Source organism: Mercurialis annua, linkage group LG7 (assembly GCF_937616625.2).
Source record: "Mercurialis annua linkage group LG7, ddMerAnnu1.2, whole genome shotgun sequence".
Taxonomy (NCBI): domain Eukaryota; kingdom Viridiplantae; phylum Streptophyta; class Magnoliopsida; order Malpighiales; family Euphorbiaceae; genus Mercurialis; species Mercurialis annua.
In genome coordinates this window covers 16337853-16354773 of record NC_065576.1, presented here as the reverse complement: position 1 = coordinate 16354773, position 16921 = coordinate 16337853, and the positions used below count along the sequence as shown (strand labels likewise).

Below are 16921 nucleotides of genomic sequence, written 5' to 3'. Positions count from 1 at the left end.
AGGACGAAGATAAGAACTTCAACGGAGGATGATAAAGAAATCATCAGTCCTATGTTTATAAGAACCAAGACGTATCATGTACAATATGTACATTAGAATGAGATGGATAAGGAAAAGGAAAGGAATACATCAGATGATGGTAAAGATGTTACCAATCCCGGATAGACGATCAAAATTAAAGGATCGAGAGATAGGAAGTATGCAATAAAGGATAGACATGGGACCTATTAAGGAATGCGTAGCGAACAATCTTATTTCATGGGATTCAACGCCTAGTGATGGTATAGAAGGAAACGTATTCCTATATACCATAAGATATCAATAAGGATATAGAGTAAAAGATCATATAAACCTAAGTTTAAAGATAACATTTAGCAAGTGGATAATCAGAGTATCGCAACGAAAGCATGGTAGGAAAAGATACGTATAAACATGATCGGGTTCGAAATAGATACAACAAACGTCAAGTAAGATAACGTTAGACTACGATGAACTCGAGCGTTATATGATACGAGAGGAAGGTAGAGGAAATTAAGAGAACCTTCAAAGCAAGATAAATTGGAATTGGCAATGACGTAATGCAGTTCCAAGTTAGCCACGAGGCTATGTTTCGGGCAAAGATTGAACCCCAAGACCCGATTATTTTTAGTCGGAACCAATGTATATAAGTAATTGATAATACATTGATTAAATGTAGGTGACTTAATCATAGCATTACTCAATTGGATTAGTTGTTTTTCAAGCTCAAAGATGAGCGAAAAACACGAAATTAAGCAAGAAATGCAAGTATGGCTAGTAGCCAACTTCAAGGAAAATTTCGGAAACCGAAAAGATGTCGGATGAAGTTCGACTCTTCATAAAAGTTGTAGATTGGATATCGAAATATAAGAATATGAAATAATAATTCGAAAAGACTGGTTTAAATACTTTGTTCAATGGCTTCAATAAGAACCATGGCGGCAGTTTTGTAGTCTTTCATAATCAACTTAAGGAGGCAACTTTGAGATTGATTTTTGATACCTTCGAGCAAGAATCGCAACTCGAAGTCTAAACGGAAGTTGTAGACCGCATTGCCGACTATGATGATACCAAATTTATTTGGGAAACGTACACTTTGGGATAAGCTATCCGGGTAGCCGAAGTAGGCTCGAAGAGCAATTTTTTACGGATCCAAGTTGACTTAGAAAGTCAAGTCAACCATTTGGATTGTTAGAATTAATCAAATACAGGTTTGATTAATACCTAAAAAGAGTATAAAAGAGGGTGAAAGTTGGTATAAGATGAGCAAAAAGTTAAGTGAAAAATTGGTATCGACAATACCAAAGATGTGAATAAAGTATCACGACTATAAAGAAATAGCAAAACTGGTACAAGATAAAAGGAATTAAGAGTCAAGGAAATTCGGGGACGAATTTCTATAAGTAGGGAAGAATGTAATACCCCGATATTTGGATATTTTAAAAATAAGCGGCGTGTCTCATTTTAATTATTTAAAATGAGAAAAATAAGGAATTAAGCGGAATAATTAAATAAAGGAGGACCCGAGTAGGTCGACATTGAATTTTAATGAGAAAATTTCAATAATAATATTCCATAAAGGAAATGAAATCGGGTTAAAAAGATAAATAAAATAAACTTGCGAGAAGTACACTTTAGCCCAAAATTTGAGAATATGCTTTTAATTCCCGGAAAATAGAAATTAAATAGATTATGAACGGGAATTAGTATATATTAGAATGATATTGATATAATTATTACCGATAGTTATTAAATTGAAAATTGGACAAAAAAATGAGAAAAAGTGCAAGTTAGGTCAAAATTGGAATTTGAGCGTTTTTGGTTAAAATTGCAAACATAAAATATTGAAAATAGAGTGATATTATTTATTTGGACAGTAAATAATATAAAATTTATCGAGGTGTAAAAATCGAGTATTTAATCGATGAAATCGGACAAGTTTTAAGTTAGAAATCGAAGTGGTTTGAGTAGATTTCTTTAAGGACTAAAGGAGGCTTTTTGCCTTAATAATAAAACTCAGCTCAAACACAATTCTCAGCTGAAGTGAGAAATTCCCGTATGCTCTTCATCATCCCCAAATTCAAACATTCCAAAACTTTAAATGGCCATATCTTTTTCGTTTCTCAACGGAATTGGACGATTCTTGCGGCGACGGAACGAGGAAAACGAGCTCTACACATCTACCACAGTAAGGTTTTGGTGTTGTGAGTTCGAGTTTTATTAAAATTAATGATGATGATGAATTCAATCATAGAAATGGTGTTTCTAATGGTTAATTAGTTGGTTTAAGTTAAGTTTGATGATTGAATTGGTGATATGTGAGAATTGTGATGTGTGCAATAAGGGTTTCAGCTTCATTTGGTATTTTGATTAATAATGGTGATGATGATGATGATTTGAGACTTAAAATGGAGTTATGTGTTGTAATTGATCGGTTTTGATAGGTTTATTGATACTTGTTGGTGAGCCATGAGGGCTGTCCATGAGCAGCCCCGGGGGGGGGGGGGGGGCAGCGAAGGAGGAAGGGACTGAAGTCACCCCATCCCCGAGGTCCAACGCTTGATTTTGACGAAAATGCCAAGCTACGCGAACTACACTACTAGAAAACAGGGATTTAGCGACAGAATATTTCGTCGCTAAAGCCCTACATTCCGTCGCTAAACACAGTTTGCGACGGAAATCCGTCGCAACACAATTGGTCGCAAACTGTGTTAGCGACCAATAATAAATCCGACGCCAAATTGGCGACGGAATATTTTGTCGTAAAATTTTATCATTCCATCGCCAATTTGTTTCCGAACGAGACTGAATGGGAGACTAATCAGCGACGGAATAGGTTGTTTTGCAACGGAATAATTCGTCGTAAAAAAATTCATTTGGAGACAAATTGTAAGGGGTTGGCGACGGACAATTCCGTCGCAAATTTGCCACGGACGTCTGCCGTCACAAAACTCTCACCTTTTGACTCCAAATGGAATTGTTCTGCGACGGATTATTCCGTCGCAAAACAACCTATTCCGTCGCAAATTGGGGTCATTTTCCGGCATATTTTTACCGTTTTTTGCTAATTTTTCTGTTTTTCCCTGCCATTTCAAATCTGTTAAACACAGTAATAACAATTCATTTATAAATCACAATCAATTGAAACTGATAAATAAATATGTATATATATATATATGTATATATATATATATATATATATATATATATATATATATATATATATATATATATATATATAAATATCAAAGTATACATAAACGTTTAAAAAAGAAAAAAAACATATTATGTTTGTAATAAGATAAGCTAACACGACACTACAAAGCTGTAGTGTCGTCATCGTCTGGTGGGGTAGGTGGGGGCTGTGGCCGATACTCTGCCGGAAGGTTAGGAATCATCCTAGCAATCTCCTCGCGTATCAGCTGGGCCATGGTCGTTGTCTGCTGCTCCTGAGCCAGTCGCAGACCCTCCTGAATGCCGGCCTGCACACGGCGCTCGACCTCCTCGTCTGCCTGCTGCGACGTCCTAGAAGAGCTGCCTCGCTGCACCCTGCTGCTTGGCCCGGCGTACCTGCTGCTCGCAGAACCCAAGCCGTACACACGTTTCTTCTTGTTGATGTCGTTGATGTCTAGAAACACCTGGGTCTCGTCCACTGCAGCTGGGCTCGAGGAGCTACCCTCTCCGGTCTGAGGCTGTGTCGCAGCAGCAAGCCTCTTAGTGATGGCGTCCTACAAAACAATAAAAAACATATCAGTTTAGTTTTATAACAACCAAAAATGCATAACATATTAAAAAGTAAACCTAATTTCTAACAAAATTTCGACAGCATTTCCTCTATAATATGAGCATCACCCATTTTTCAGGGAAGTCCTGCAAGCAAATTACAGTATATAATCCAACCAATAAACATGTTCAATATAATGTAGCATTTCTAACTTGTTAAATTCAAATAAACAATCTACCCTAACATATTTAACACCTAACCAACAAGCATTTTCAATCTAATATATCATTTCCGAATTATTAAATTCAACTTAGAGAATTATAAGTTTAATAAGAACTTACAGCCACATCCTGAGCCCGTTTGTCGACCGGCTTCTTGTAAGCCTTCGTGGAGTGAAGGCGAGTGTACAACTCCGTCGCACTCGGTTTCCGGCCAAGCTCCCTTTCCTAACAGAAAAAATACAATTCAATTAGTATCAAAATAGAGCAAATACGTTATTTAATTATTTTAATTACTGAATTTTAAAACAAACCATCACATCCATATGCTTGAGAGCAGAGCGAGATCCACCAGTATGGCGGACAGGTCCAAAACCGGCGCCCGCTGGCTCGCTCATCCGATTTGCTCGGGCGGTTTCTGACCTTCTCCTCTCTTTCTCTGAGTTCCAGAACGCGTTCCAAGCATCCCAGATATCCTGGGTCATAGAAATATGCTTCTGTTGCGTCCTCCTCATTCTGTGGATGTTATCTTTGTAGCGGTTGGCTGCATGGGTCATGAAGACCTGTCTGATGACCTTCTCGCTGTACGCTGCCCTATCCCACCAGAATTCTTTCTGCTAACAGTACAAACATGTTGCATAAGTTATTTTTTTCAAAAAAACATAATTTAAACGTTACGAAACTGTAAATTTAATTACCTGGAACTTCTGGAAGTAGAACTCTCTCTGCTTCGCTGTTAAAAAGTGCCATGCTGTTCTATTATCGAACCAGCACTTCCTAAAAATCTCTCGCATAGCCCGTGAAACAGGCCTAGAGTCGATCAACATCGTCCTGTGATTTTTTAAGCATAGTTTAGTATATATACATATTACAATACACATGTGGATAATTAAATTATAAACATACCTGCTAGGGTCCGGGTGAACCCTCGCCCTACCATGGTCGTCCAGAACAGCCGGGGGCTCGCCAGGCTCACGCTGCTGTCGAGGCTGAACAGGTGCTCCAGCCTCCAACTGCTGCTGCTCCTCAGCAACGTCGTCATCGCCAGGAACAGGGTCTGATCCCCGTCCTCGGCCTGAGGCTGATCCTCGGCCTGTGCCTTATCCTTGACCTCGACCCCTCATACCTGCACATACATCAATTTTAAATGTTCCATAAACAACCAACACATTATATTAATAAAAATATACATTCCTTCGTGAAACATAAAACTAAGAAATATAAATTCAAATTCAACAAGTATACACTTGAATAATATAATTAAAAAACATAATTTCGATCAGCGTTAATACATCATCTTTAACAATTGATTATGGTTGCAAAAAATATAATACATAAAATTTACTAAACTATTAAAGTTCTTCGCTTTCATCTTCGTCTGATGAGGATGACATGAAGTCATCTTCTGTTTCTTGTTCAGGAGGCACTAACAACGCATCATATTCAGCTTCTCCAGTTTGATCAGCCAAATATGTCGGATTGTTGTCCGTTGCAACAACGAGAGGATTTTCTTCTATATCATCTTGAAAGGCCAGGATAATCCCCTCGGGCATGTCAAGTTTTGATCGCGCCTTTATCCTGCAAACTGCCCACCAATTTAATTTATCCCTTCTTTTACTCGGATATGGCAGGTAATGAACTTAGTCGGCCTGTTCGGCTAAGATGAACGGTTCATACTTATTGTATCTCTTTCTGTTATTAATATCCACCATGTTGTATTTTTTGTTACTAATTGTGCCAGAATTTTGCGCTGGGTCAAATCACTCGCATTTGAATAAGACAGTCATTTTCATTGGAAGCGCCGGATACTCTAACTCAATTATGTTTGTCACAAATCCATAAAAGTCATTTTCGCTATCGACATATTGAGTTCCCTTCACGCAGACTCCACTATTCATCGTAAGTTGTTCCTCCCCATATGCTTGAGTCTGAAACTTGAATCCATTTACACGGTACCGCTTAAATGTTCTGACTAATCTAAGAGGTCCTTTAGCGAGACTAAGAATGAAGGGATTGGTACAGACATGTGGATCTTGAACCTGTAGTGTAAAATTGTATTATAAATCGGAACTTTTTTATTGAAAGAATCGAAATATATTTTATAGAATACTTACATATTGTTAAAACCAATAGGTAAAGTCACTCTCAAACTTCTCTTCAATTTGAGAGGTGCTGATATCGGGGTTTCCTCTCCGCAACTCACCTTCGAAAACCCTTTAGTTAAGAAGAAAACAATAATTAGAAGCTGAATCATTATTGTTAATTACATTGACAGCTGCATTAAAGCTTACTCTATGTAATTTTCAATTTCTGAACAATTCAACAGAACATATGTCCGGGCAGCAACAATCTCATCATCTTCAAGATATCTCTTGCGGCAAGCACCCACTGATTGCCCGTGCGGCTTGAAAATAGATAGTCTATCAACATCGTCGTCGACTTCAATGTCACAAACTTCATTTCTTTGCAGCCGCTCAGGTATCATTGGGTCACCTTCTGAAAAGTAATAAGCTGCAAATTTTGCGGTTTTTTCATTCAAGTATCCGCTACTGATGCTTTCTTCCACCCTCCATTTATTGCTGACTTTTTTTTTTTCAGTTTTCTCAAATATCTGATTCCACATGCCACAGTTAGTAAACATTACATGTTAATATACTGATACACAGAATTGAGAAACTTCAGTAATATTACCTTTCAAATGGGTACATCCAGCGATACCGAACCGGCTCTGGCATCATAGCTTCGTACGGTAGATGTACAGATAGATGTTCCATGGAGTCAAAATGGCTGGGCGGAAAAATACGTTCCAGCTTACACAATATCTTTGGGATTTCCAGCCTCATACGATCTAGATCTTTCTCTGCTAGAGACGTGGAGGTTAACTCACGAAAGAAGATACTCAGCTCTGTTAAAAGCTCCCACACTTCCTTCGGTAATAGCTCACAGAGAGCGATTGGCAGAAGTCTTTGCATAAAAATGTGGCAGTCGTGACTTTTCATTCCATGCATTTTCAGACCGATTGTATCGACACATTTGGACAAGTTGGACGCGTAGCCATCTGGAAATTTTATTAACTTAATCCACTCGAGTAAAGCCTTTTTTCCGTCTCTGTCCAAAGCATACATCGCCTTAGGAAATCTCCCAGTAACCGGATCTTTTGCTAACTCAGGCCGATCACATATGTCATTCAACTCTTCTCTAGATTTTGCATGGTCTTTTGTTTTCCCGGGAATATTTTGTACAGTATTGAAAATGTTCTCGAATACATTTTTCTCAATATGCATGACATCGAGATTGTGATGAATGAGATTCGTTTTCAAATACGGCAAATCCCAGAAGATACTTTTTTTATTCCAACCATAATCTGTCGACTTCGCAGCATTATTTGTCTCAGCCCCAATTTCATATGCATTCATAAACCCCAGACTGTCCACCTCTGCTACCAATTCTTCTCCGGTTTTCGGCTCTCCGAATACTTTGTTTACGGTTATTCCTTTACGGAAATGAGTTGTATTACGACGGTACAGGTGACCATGAGGCAAGAACTTTCTCTGGCAATCAAACCACGACTGTTTTCTACTCCGCTTAAGTGTAAAAGCATCCGTATTTTTCATGCAGCGTGGGCAAGCCAGTCTCCCAGATGTGCTCCAGCCAGACAACATCGAATAGGCGGGGAAATCATTAATTGTCCACAAAAGTGCCGCTTTCATTTGGAAATTCTGTCGCCTTTGAACGTCGAATGTCTGGACTCCAAATTCCCATAGTTGGTTCAGCTCAGCTATCAACGGCTGCAGGAAAATATCCATTTGGTGTTTAGGATTTCCAAGCCCAGGGACAAAAACAGTTAAAAACATGAACTCATCTTTCATACACATCCCTGGGGGGAGATTGTAAAGTGTCAAAATTACTCGCCATGATGAATAATTATGACCGAAAGCCCCAAATGGTTGAAACCCATCAGTACACAAGCCTAGTCTGATATTTTGAACTTCTTCCGCAAACTCTGTATGCAATTCACTGAAATGTTTCCATGCCGGGGAGTCTAACGTGTGACACATCTTTCCATCAACCATTTCGTGTTCTGCGTGCCACGTCATATGCTTGGCGGTGGCTTTAGAAGCATACAACCTCTGCAGTCTCGGAGTTATAGGAAAATAAAACATTTTCCTATAAGGGACGCTAACTCGTCTTTTCACAGAATTTCCTTTAGGGGGCGGTTTCCAACGTTCGTGATCGCAAATTTTGCATCTCGTTAACTCCGCGTCTGACCCCCAGTAAATCATGCAGTTTCGGAAACAGCAATCGATAACTTCAACCGGCAACCCAAGACCTCTAACCATCTTCTTTATTTCAGCAAAGTTCTTTGGCATCTTGTTGTCCTCTGGGAGCACCTCTTGTATAAATTCGGTCACATCATCTACTAAAGCTACTGACCCACTATGTCGACATTTAATGTCCAACATTTTAGCAGCTGCTGACAAGGGAGAGTGTTTGCTATTACCAGGCCATACAGGTTCTTCGGCCGCACGATATATGCCTAGTAACAGAGAAAAATATTCGGCAGCCTTCCGGCGTCGTTCTCCTTCACTGTGATATTTATTATATGCGCTGTAACGCTAATTATATATACCGCGAGGAATAAGCGTTACAAAACATATACTACACATCCACCCGGAGAACAAACGCTGGAAAACAACCGAATATTTTTCTACCGCTACTAGACATATATTGTTTTCGTGATCGAGTTATAGGAGGACCAGTTTTGCAAACTGTATGAACTGTACAATCTCGTGACGTTCAATCTCTTAAACACGCGGGACGGGAACTCTAAGGCTAGGTTTGCGATTTTATTCGGTGGGAATAAAATCGCGGTCAATTTAGGTTGCAATAGCTAATAAATTAAATAATTTTAAATGAAAACAAAAATTGAAATAATATCGGTACTTACTTTTTGCAGAGCATAACCGCAACAGATAAAAATAATCGATGTGGAATATCAAACCGATGCAACCAACAAAAGCTAGAAAACCTATCACGCAATCAGTTTCACTATTTTGTTATTATATATAATTAATAAAAACATTCATTTTCTAAAAAAAATGGGCAGCACTTCGCTTAAAAATCAGCATCACCCGTTTTTCAGGGAAGTCGTGCAAGCAAATAACAATTCACAAACCACCGTAATACAATACACAAACCAACATACTACTGAAATTCAATTTAATAATATAATTCAGTTAAACTAATAACCTAATTATCAATATAACAATTTTTAATTTATACAATTTTTATTTTAAACTAATAACCTAAAAATAAACCTAAGAATTAAATTAAACAATCATTTAACGTTTTAAACTAACAATAAAACAAAATTCAAACAATTAAAGCAGTAATTACAAATCTAACAATTTAATAACAAACTAATATAAAATAACAAAATTGAATTAATCTATATATACATTTTATTCTAATATATCTAATTAACCCTAATATTTAATTAACGAAATAATCTAAAATATTCTAATATTTAACAAAATTGAATTAATAATTTAAAATCATTAAATTAACTAATTATACTCAATTAAACAAATTTATACCTATAATTTCACTAAATAAAAAACTAATTTATCAAATTAAAATTTATTAACCTAATTTAAAACTAAATAACAAACAGAAAATTAATTTTAAATTCCTAATAATTTAACCCTAACCCTAAAATAATCTAATTTAACTAATTCAATCTAACTAATTAAATTAATAAAGTAAATTAAAATTAAATTAATTTAACTAATAACATAAACTAACCTCAATTTCAATCAATAGGGGCACTGGACGACGGCGGAGGTAGCGGCGGCGGCGGGGGGGGGGGGGGGGGGGGGGGGGCAAAACTATAAAAAATGAAAAAATAGAAAATTAAATCATAAAACTAAAAAGAAAACCCTAATAATTAAATATGAACTAACCAAATGAGGGGAATGATTATTTGCGGGGATAATCGGCGGGGAATGATGATTTGCATCGGTGGAGAAAAGCAGTCGGCGGCGGGTATTTAGGTTTTGACAAAAATTAGAATGAAGAAGACGGGTCTGCAAACCTGTTTATGTTCTGAATTTAGCGTGTTTATGTTCTGAATTTAGCGACGGACAGCGATCCATCGCAAATCCGTCGCCAATTCAGAACATAAAGAAAACGAATCGTTTTGCTTATGGAGTTAGCGACGGCTATATACATCCGTCGCTAATTTTAGCGACGGCTATATACATCCGTCGCTAATTTTAGCGACGAACATAACATATCCATCGCTAACTACAGTGGCAAAACGATTCGTTTTGCCACTGGTGCAATTTAGCGACGGACAAGATAATCCGTCGCTAAATTTCACCTAAAAAATTGGCGGAAAGGCTTCCCGCCTTGTTCCCCCCAATTTTGCTACGGATTAGCGACGGACTATCCTCGCTAATCACTTTTTCATTATTTGGCGACAGATTAACAAGTCTGTCGCCAAATCCGTCGTTAATATCACTCATTAGCGACGGATATTCATTCCGTCGCAAATATCCGTCGGTAATGAGCAGTATTCTAGTAGTGCTAGTTTCGACTTGGATGTAAAATTAGTTTTGAAAATAAACTTTGAGTTAATGTTTTATGTAATGTATATGGATGTATATGAAATGCATAGGGTTGTTTTTAAACAAATAAACGCTAAGGAATCGAGTTAAGAGTTAAGCGTTTTAAGTAAGCGATAAATGACTCAAAGTGCGATATTGACATAAAAAGGGTTATAGGTCGTGTTAAGCGTATAAGTTTGTTATGAATGATATAACCATTAAGAATGTGTGTAATAAAGGTTTTAAAAGTGAAATTTGGAATATAGATATTATTTATACGTTTATTAGATTTAAACATTTGAAATGTGATTGTGTAATAGGTATCAACAAGTTATGGATTTAATGGTTTTGGCTAAGGGGTTCGGTCAAGACATGGAAATCATAAAAGATTGGATAGCAAGTTGTGAGTATATTTTACTTACTCGCATTATCGTAATTAAATGTATGTTGATATACTATATGAATAGTACTTGAACGCATTGCAAATGTGTATTGTTTGGATTGTTTTGGATTGGATTGCTTGGATTAAATTTGTTTGGATTAGATTATTTTGGATTGGATTGCTTGGATTAAATTGGTTTGGATTATATTATTTTGGATTGTATTGGTTTGCTTGGATTGTTTCTATTGGCTTGATTTGATTGGATTGGTTTGTGTCGTTTGTATACGACTTAATTGTATTGCTTTGTATATAAAACTTGTGATTTGTATATGGTTCAAATTAGAAATGTGATATGCCTTTATGGCTATTGGATAGTCATTTGATTTGTTAAATGATGCCTTGAAGTGTTTGTTGTTGAAGTTGTTTTGAGATTTGGTTTTGTGGCCAAATTATTATTTAGTTGTGCTTAAATTGTTTGAGATTTATGTTGGTGATATGCCAGGTGCTGAGTTGTGATATGCACTTGTGATTATGTGCTGAGATAGAGATATGCACATGAGAGAATATTTTCGTTAGGTGTCAATGGGCATGACACCAAATGAGGGGAATGATGATTTGTGGGGATAATCGGCGGGGAATGATGATTTGCACCGGTGGAGAAAAGCAGTCGGCGGCGAGGATTTAGGTTTTGACAAAAATTAGAATGAAGAAGACGGGTCTGCAAACCTGTTTATGTTCTGAATTTAGCGACGGACAGCGATCCATCGCAAATCCGTCGCCAATTCAGAACATAAATGAAACGAATCATTTTGCTTATGGAGTTAGCGACGGCTATATACATCCGTCGCTAATTTTAGCGACGAACATAACATATCCATCGCTAACTACAGTGGCAAAACGATTCGTTTTGCCACTGGTGCAATTTAGCGACGGACAAGATAATCCGTCGCTAAATTTCACCTAAAAAATTGGCGGAAAGGCTTCCCGCCTTGTTCCCGCCAATTTTTCTACGGATTAGCGACGGACTGTCCTCGCTAATCACTTTTTCATTATTTGGCGACAGATTGACAAGTCTGTCGCCAAATCCGTCGTTAATATCACTCATTAGCGACGGATATTCATTCCGTCGAATATCCGTCGCTAATGAGCAGTATTCTAGTAGTGCTAGTTTCGACTTGGATGTAAAATTAGTTTTGAAAATAAACTTTGAGTTAATGTTTTATGTAATGTATATGGATGTATATGAAATGCATAGGGCTGTTTTTAAACAAATAAACGCTAAGGAATCGAGTTAAGAGTTAAGCGTTTTAAGTAAGCGATAAATGACTCAAAGTGCGATATTGACATAAAAGGGTTATAGGCCGTGTTAAGCGTATAAGTTGGTTATGAATGATATAACCATTAAGAATATGTTTAATAAAGGTTTTAAAAGTGAAATTTGGAATATAGATATTATTTATACGTTTATTAGATTTAAACATTTGAAATGTGATTGTGTAATAGGTATCAACAAGTAAAGGATTTAATGGTTTTGGCTAAGGGGTTCGGTCAAGACATGGAAATCATAAAAGATTGGATAGCAAGTTGTGATTATATTTTACTTACTCGCATTATCGTAATTAAATCTATGTTGATATACTATATGAATAGTACTTGAACGCATTGCAAATGTGTATTGTTTGGATTGTTTTGGATTGGATTGCTTGGATTAAATTTGTTTGGATTAGATTATTTTGGATTGGATTGCTTGGATTAAATTGGTTTGGATTATATTATTTTGGATTGTATTGGTTTGCTTGGATTGTTTCTATTGGCTTGATTTGATTGGATTGGTTTGTGTCGTTTGTATACGACTTAATTGTATTGCTTTGTATATAAAACTTGTGATTTGTATATGGTTCAAATTAGAAATGTGATATGCCTTTATGTCTATTGGATAGTCATTTGATTTGTTAATTGATGCCTTGAAGTGTTTGTTGTTGAAGTTGTTTTGAGATTTGGTTTTGTGGCCAAATTGTTATTTAGTTGTGCTTAAATTGTTTGAGATTTATATTGGTGATATGCCACTCTGTAATGATGTGTGTGAGAGGAGCTGAGTTGTGATATGCACCTGTGATTATGTGATGAGATAGAGATATGCACACGGGAGAATATTTTTGTTAGGTGTCAATGCGCATGACACCAAGCTAAGTCCCGAACGTTGCTCGGTGAAGGGAGAAGGACCGAGCCTGCTAATGAAGTAGAATGGTTAGCCGTCAGGTGGCCCAGAAAGAGTTTGGCTAGGCTATAACCCAGTGTTGTGTTCCTGGATATAGACCTAGGGTTTGGTGAATTATTACAGAGATGGATATCACAATTGTTGATATGATGTTCATTTCATTATGAGTTTTATAGAGGTTGAGAAAATTGAATATGCCTAATATATGTATATTAAAGGATTCTGTATGCATAAAACGTTTTAAAAATGCAATGCTATTTTAATAATATGGTTAGTAACGTATAACTCACTCAGCTTAAAGTTGACCCTCCCCATAGTGTTTTCTTTCAGTTACATAGTCTCTGGATTTGGCTAGAAGTCTATTCTTTGATCGGAAGTCAATCTTGAAATATACAGTCCGAACTTCCGTAGTTGTTGTAGTAGAGTTTTGTCTTGCTTTGTAAGTTGTACATTGTGGTTTGTGTTTTAAATAGGTCTTAGCAGCACAGTTTTTAAACAATATATTGTCGATTGTTCGGTAATGTATATTTGTATAAACGCTTCCGATCGAAATGTAACTTTGATGTATGATATCCGCAAAAAAGATTTAATAGTTTTTAGACTTGCTACGGGTTTTGGAACTACCATTCCCATTCCCTAGCGCCGGTCTAGACTCGAGATTTCGGGTCGTGACAATACAACTGAGTTTGTGAGACTGAGTTTGTGAGGCTGAGTCGTTTTGCCCCATAGCTGCAGAATGAATAGTTGAGGGTGAACGGCAGGTACGTGAAGGGTCTAGGTGTTGAGTTTTATAGTCTTCTGATTGAGATGCACAGAGACTTCACCAGTGTAGTGGACAGAGCTCGTCAGATGGAGAGTACTTTACTACATTTTGGGAAGATGCCTGAGGCCAAGAAGGCAAACAGTATAGTGCAGAGTGGTGGGCAACATAGTGGTAGCAGCAACTATCAGTCCAAGTCTTCCCAGTACAAGAGTAAGAAGGGGGGGTGATCGGAAGGGGTATCAGCTGTATTCCCATAGTTCTGGTCACAGTGGTTGTAGCCATAGTTCTTGGCGTGGTAGGAGTGGAGCTTCTAGTGTTCCTTTTTGTCAGAACTGCAGGCGCATGCACTTTGGAGTTTGCACAATAGCACCGGGTAGTTTCTATGCTTGTGGCCAACCGGACAATTTTGCTAGAGAGTGTCCCGCATCTGGGCAGCAGGTGTCGTCGGCTAGTGTTGGTTAGCCGTCGTTTCAGCAGTAGAGGTCTGCTTTTGCTCCGTCGGTAGGGTATTCTCAACCTGCCGCTTTGTTTGGTGGCTAGCGGGGCCGTGGTTTAGGAGGACGTGGTTTTGGTGGCCGTGGTAATGGTGGTAGAGGTTCGGGTAGTTACAGTTCTGCTCAGGCACCGCAGTAGGGACAGGGTCAGGCTAGAGTGTTTGCTTTGACTCCTCAGTATGCTCGTGCATCAAATGCCGTGGTGCAAGGTACAATTCCGATTTCTTTTGGAGATTTAGTGGTTTTATTTGATGCGGGTGCAACTCACTCTTTTGATTCTTCGAGTTTTGCTGCTAAGTTAAGCGTGACACCATCTAGGTTGTTAGAGCCTTTATCTGTATCTACACCTTTGTCTGACAGTGTTATGGTGGACGTGGTTTATCCGTCTTGTTATGTGGTTATACATGGTAGGGATCTTAGTGCTGATTTGATTGTACTTGACGTGTTATCTTTTGATGTTATCATGGGGATTGATTGGCTTTCACCCCATTTTTCTTCGATCGACTATCGAGGGAAGTCGGTAGTGTTTGGAATTCCAGGTGATATGCCTTTTTCTTTCCAAGGGGAGAAGGCGGAAACACCTAAGAATCTCATTTTCGCGATCAAGGCCAAGCGTATGATGGGCAAGGGTTGTCAGGGATTCTTAGCGATGGTTCGTGACTTAGAGGCTGACAGTGGTGATGTGCATAGTGTTTCGATAGTGAATGAGTTCACTGATGTCTTTCCAGAGGAGTTACCTAGATTACCACCTGATCGTGACATCGAGTTCTATATCGATGTTGTTCCTGGAACAACTCCTATTTCGATTCCTCCGTATCGGATGGCTCCTGCTGAATTGAAAGAGTTGAAGGAATAGTTGCAAGAGTTGCTGGATAGTGGTTTTATCAGACCGAGTACTTCTCCGTAGGGTGCTCTTGTTCTGTTTGTTAAGAAGAAGGTTGGTTCCTTTCGGCTTTGTATTGACTACAGACAGTTGAACAAGGTTACTGTCAAGAAAAAATATCATCTTCCTTGCATTTATGATTTGTTCGACCAGTTGCAAGGTGCGAAGCGTTTTTCCAAGATTGATTTGAGATCCGGATATCATCAACTTCAGATTCGAGACGTTGATGTGCCTAAGACTTCTTTCAGAACGCGTTATGGGCATTTCGAGTTTCTGGTCATGTCGTTTGGGTTGACTAACACACCAGCAGCGTTTATGGATATGATGAATCGGGTATTCAAGCCGTTTCTGGATCAGTTCGTTATCGTGTTTATTGATGACATACTGATTTACTCTCGGAGTGAGGAGGAGCATGCTTTCCACTTGAGGACGATACTGCAAAAAGAACATATATATATAACTTACAAAAATAGTAACTTGCTGAACAACACATAATACATTTATTGCGAACGAATTCCCCACATTACGTTTTCGACGTTGTGAAGGAAAAAGCGGGATTACTGGAGAAGAATCGATCTGAAGAATTGATACTTATACTTGTAAATGACATGATACAAGTATAATGAAAAGATGGATACAGTGATTATAGCAATAAGGAGCTTTGAACCGAATTAGTTAGTTCGAGACACAAAAGAGGAATGAGTTTGTCACGACCAATTTTCATGAATCGTGACCGGCGCTAGGGTATGAGTAATGTAGTACCAAAACACGTAGCTAGCCTTTCGGTTAACATAAAATTATAATAAACCTGCAAGAAAACCAATGCTCGGGGGCAACCGAGACTTCAGCCTAATTCTAGCAGTTATAATATTCAACATTTAATATTATAAATACTCGTTCAACTACGAGTCTCCCATATGGCATAAAAATAAACAGAGTAAACAGTATAAACATGCCAAAGCAATATATCCATTCGGACCAATCCGACAAACAACTGTAGTAAAAATAAAGACGTCTAGTCAACTACTGCGGTCTATGAATAAAACAGTTTGATAGTTTTACTAAAATAAATGAAACCTCCGAGAAAAGTAAATACGGAGATCACCAGACTCTCTCAGATCATAACCCTGGAAAAAATTGGGAAAACAACGTGGTCAGATATACTGAGATGAGTTTATACCACTATTTACATTTATCAAGTGGAAAACCTTTAAAACCGTTTAAAACATTTAATAACGATATTACGATTAATAGTTGGAACCCTAATCCACAATTCTAAATAATAAACATAATACAATAGGCCTGGTCCCAAGAGCTGAGCTACACCGAGTTACCACTGACCACACTTTTACCATAACCAGAGTCCCGAGAGTTGTGCTACACCGAGTTACTCTATTTGGTCCCGAGAGCTATGCTCACACCGAGTTACCACATTTCCATATATACCTTACCCAGATCATTACCGGTGCGCACGCAGTCCTAATGATGCCTATTAGGTAGCATGTTCCAACTAAGAGACATAATATAAAAACAGTTCGAAATATACGTACAGTATATATATTTAATATTAAAATAACAATTTACTTAATAAAGCGGCAAATAGTAAGTACAAA

At 37.8% G+C, this 16921-nt stretch overlaps 2 protein-coding genes across 2 annotated transcripts; both read right to left on the bottom strand.

Annotated features, from left to right (window-relative positions):
• Nucleotides 1-3335: 3335 nt before the first annotated feature.
• LOC126656921 (uncharacterized) lies at nt 3336-5131 on the bottom strand. Its single transcript, XM_050351544.1, has 6 exons — nt 5128-5131; nt 4867-5053; nt 4659-4791; nt 4275-4574; nt 4084-4188; nt 3336-3746 (listed from the first exon to the last, which is right to left on the bottom strand). The coding sequence occupies exons 1-6, from the start codon at nt 5129-5131 to the stop codon at nt 3336-3338; spliced, it is 1140 nt and encodes a 379-aa protein (XP_050207501.1).
• Nucleotides 5132-5720: 589 nt separating this feature from the next.
• LOC126656920 (uncharacterized) lies at nt 5721-8423 on the bottom strand. The gene is made up of 5 exons (XM_050351543.1): nt 7203-8423; nt 6684-7088; nt 6290-6571; nt 6075-6205; nt 5721-5958 (listed from the first exon to the last, which is right to left on the bottom strand). Exons 1-5 carry the CDS (start codon nt 8421-8423, stop codon nt 5721-5723), a joined length of 2277 nt encoding a protein of 758 aa, XP_050207500.1.
• Between the last annotated feature and the right edge of the window lie 8498 nt (nt 8424-16921).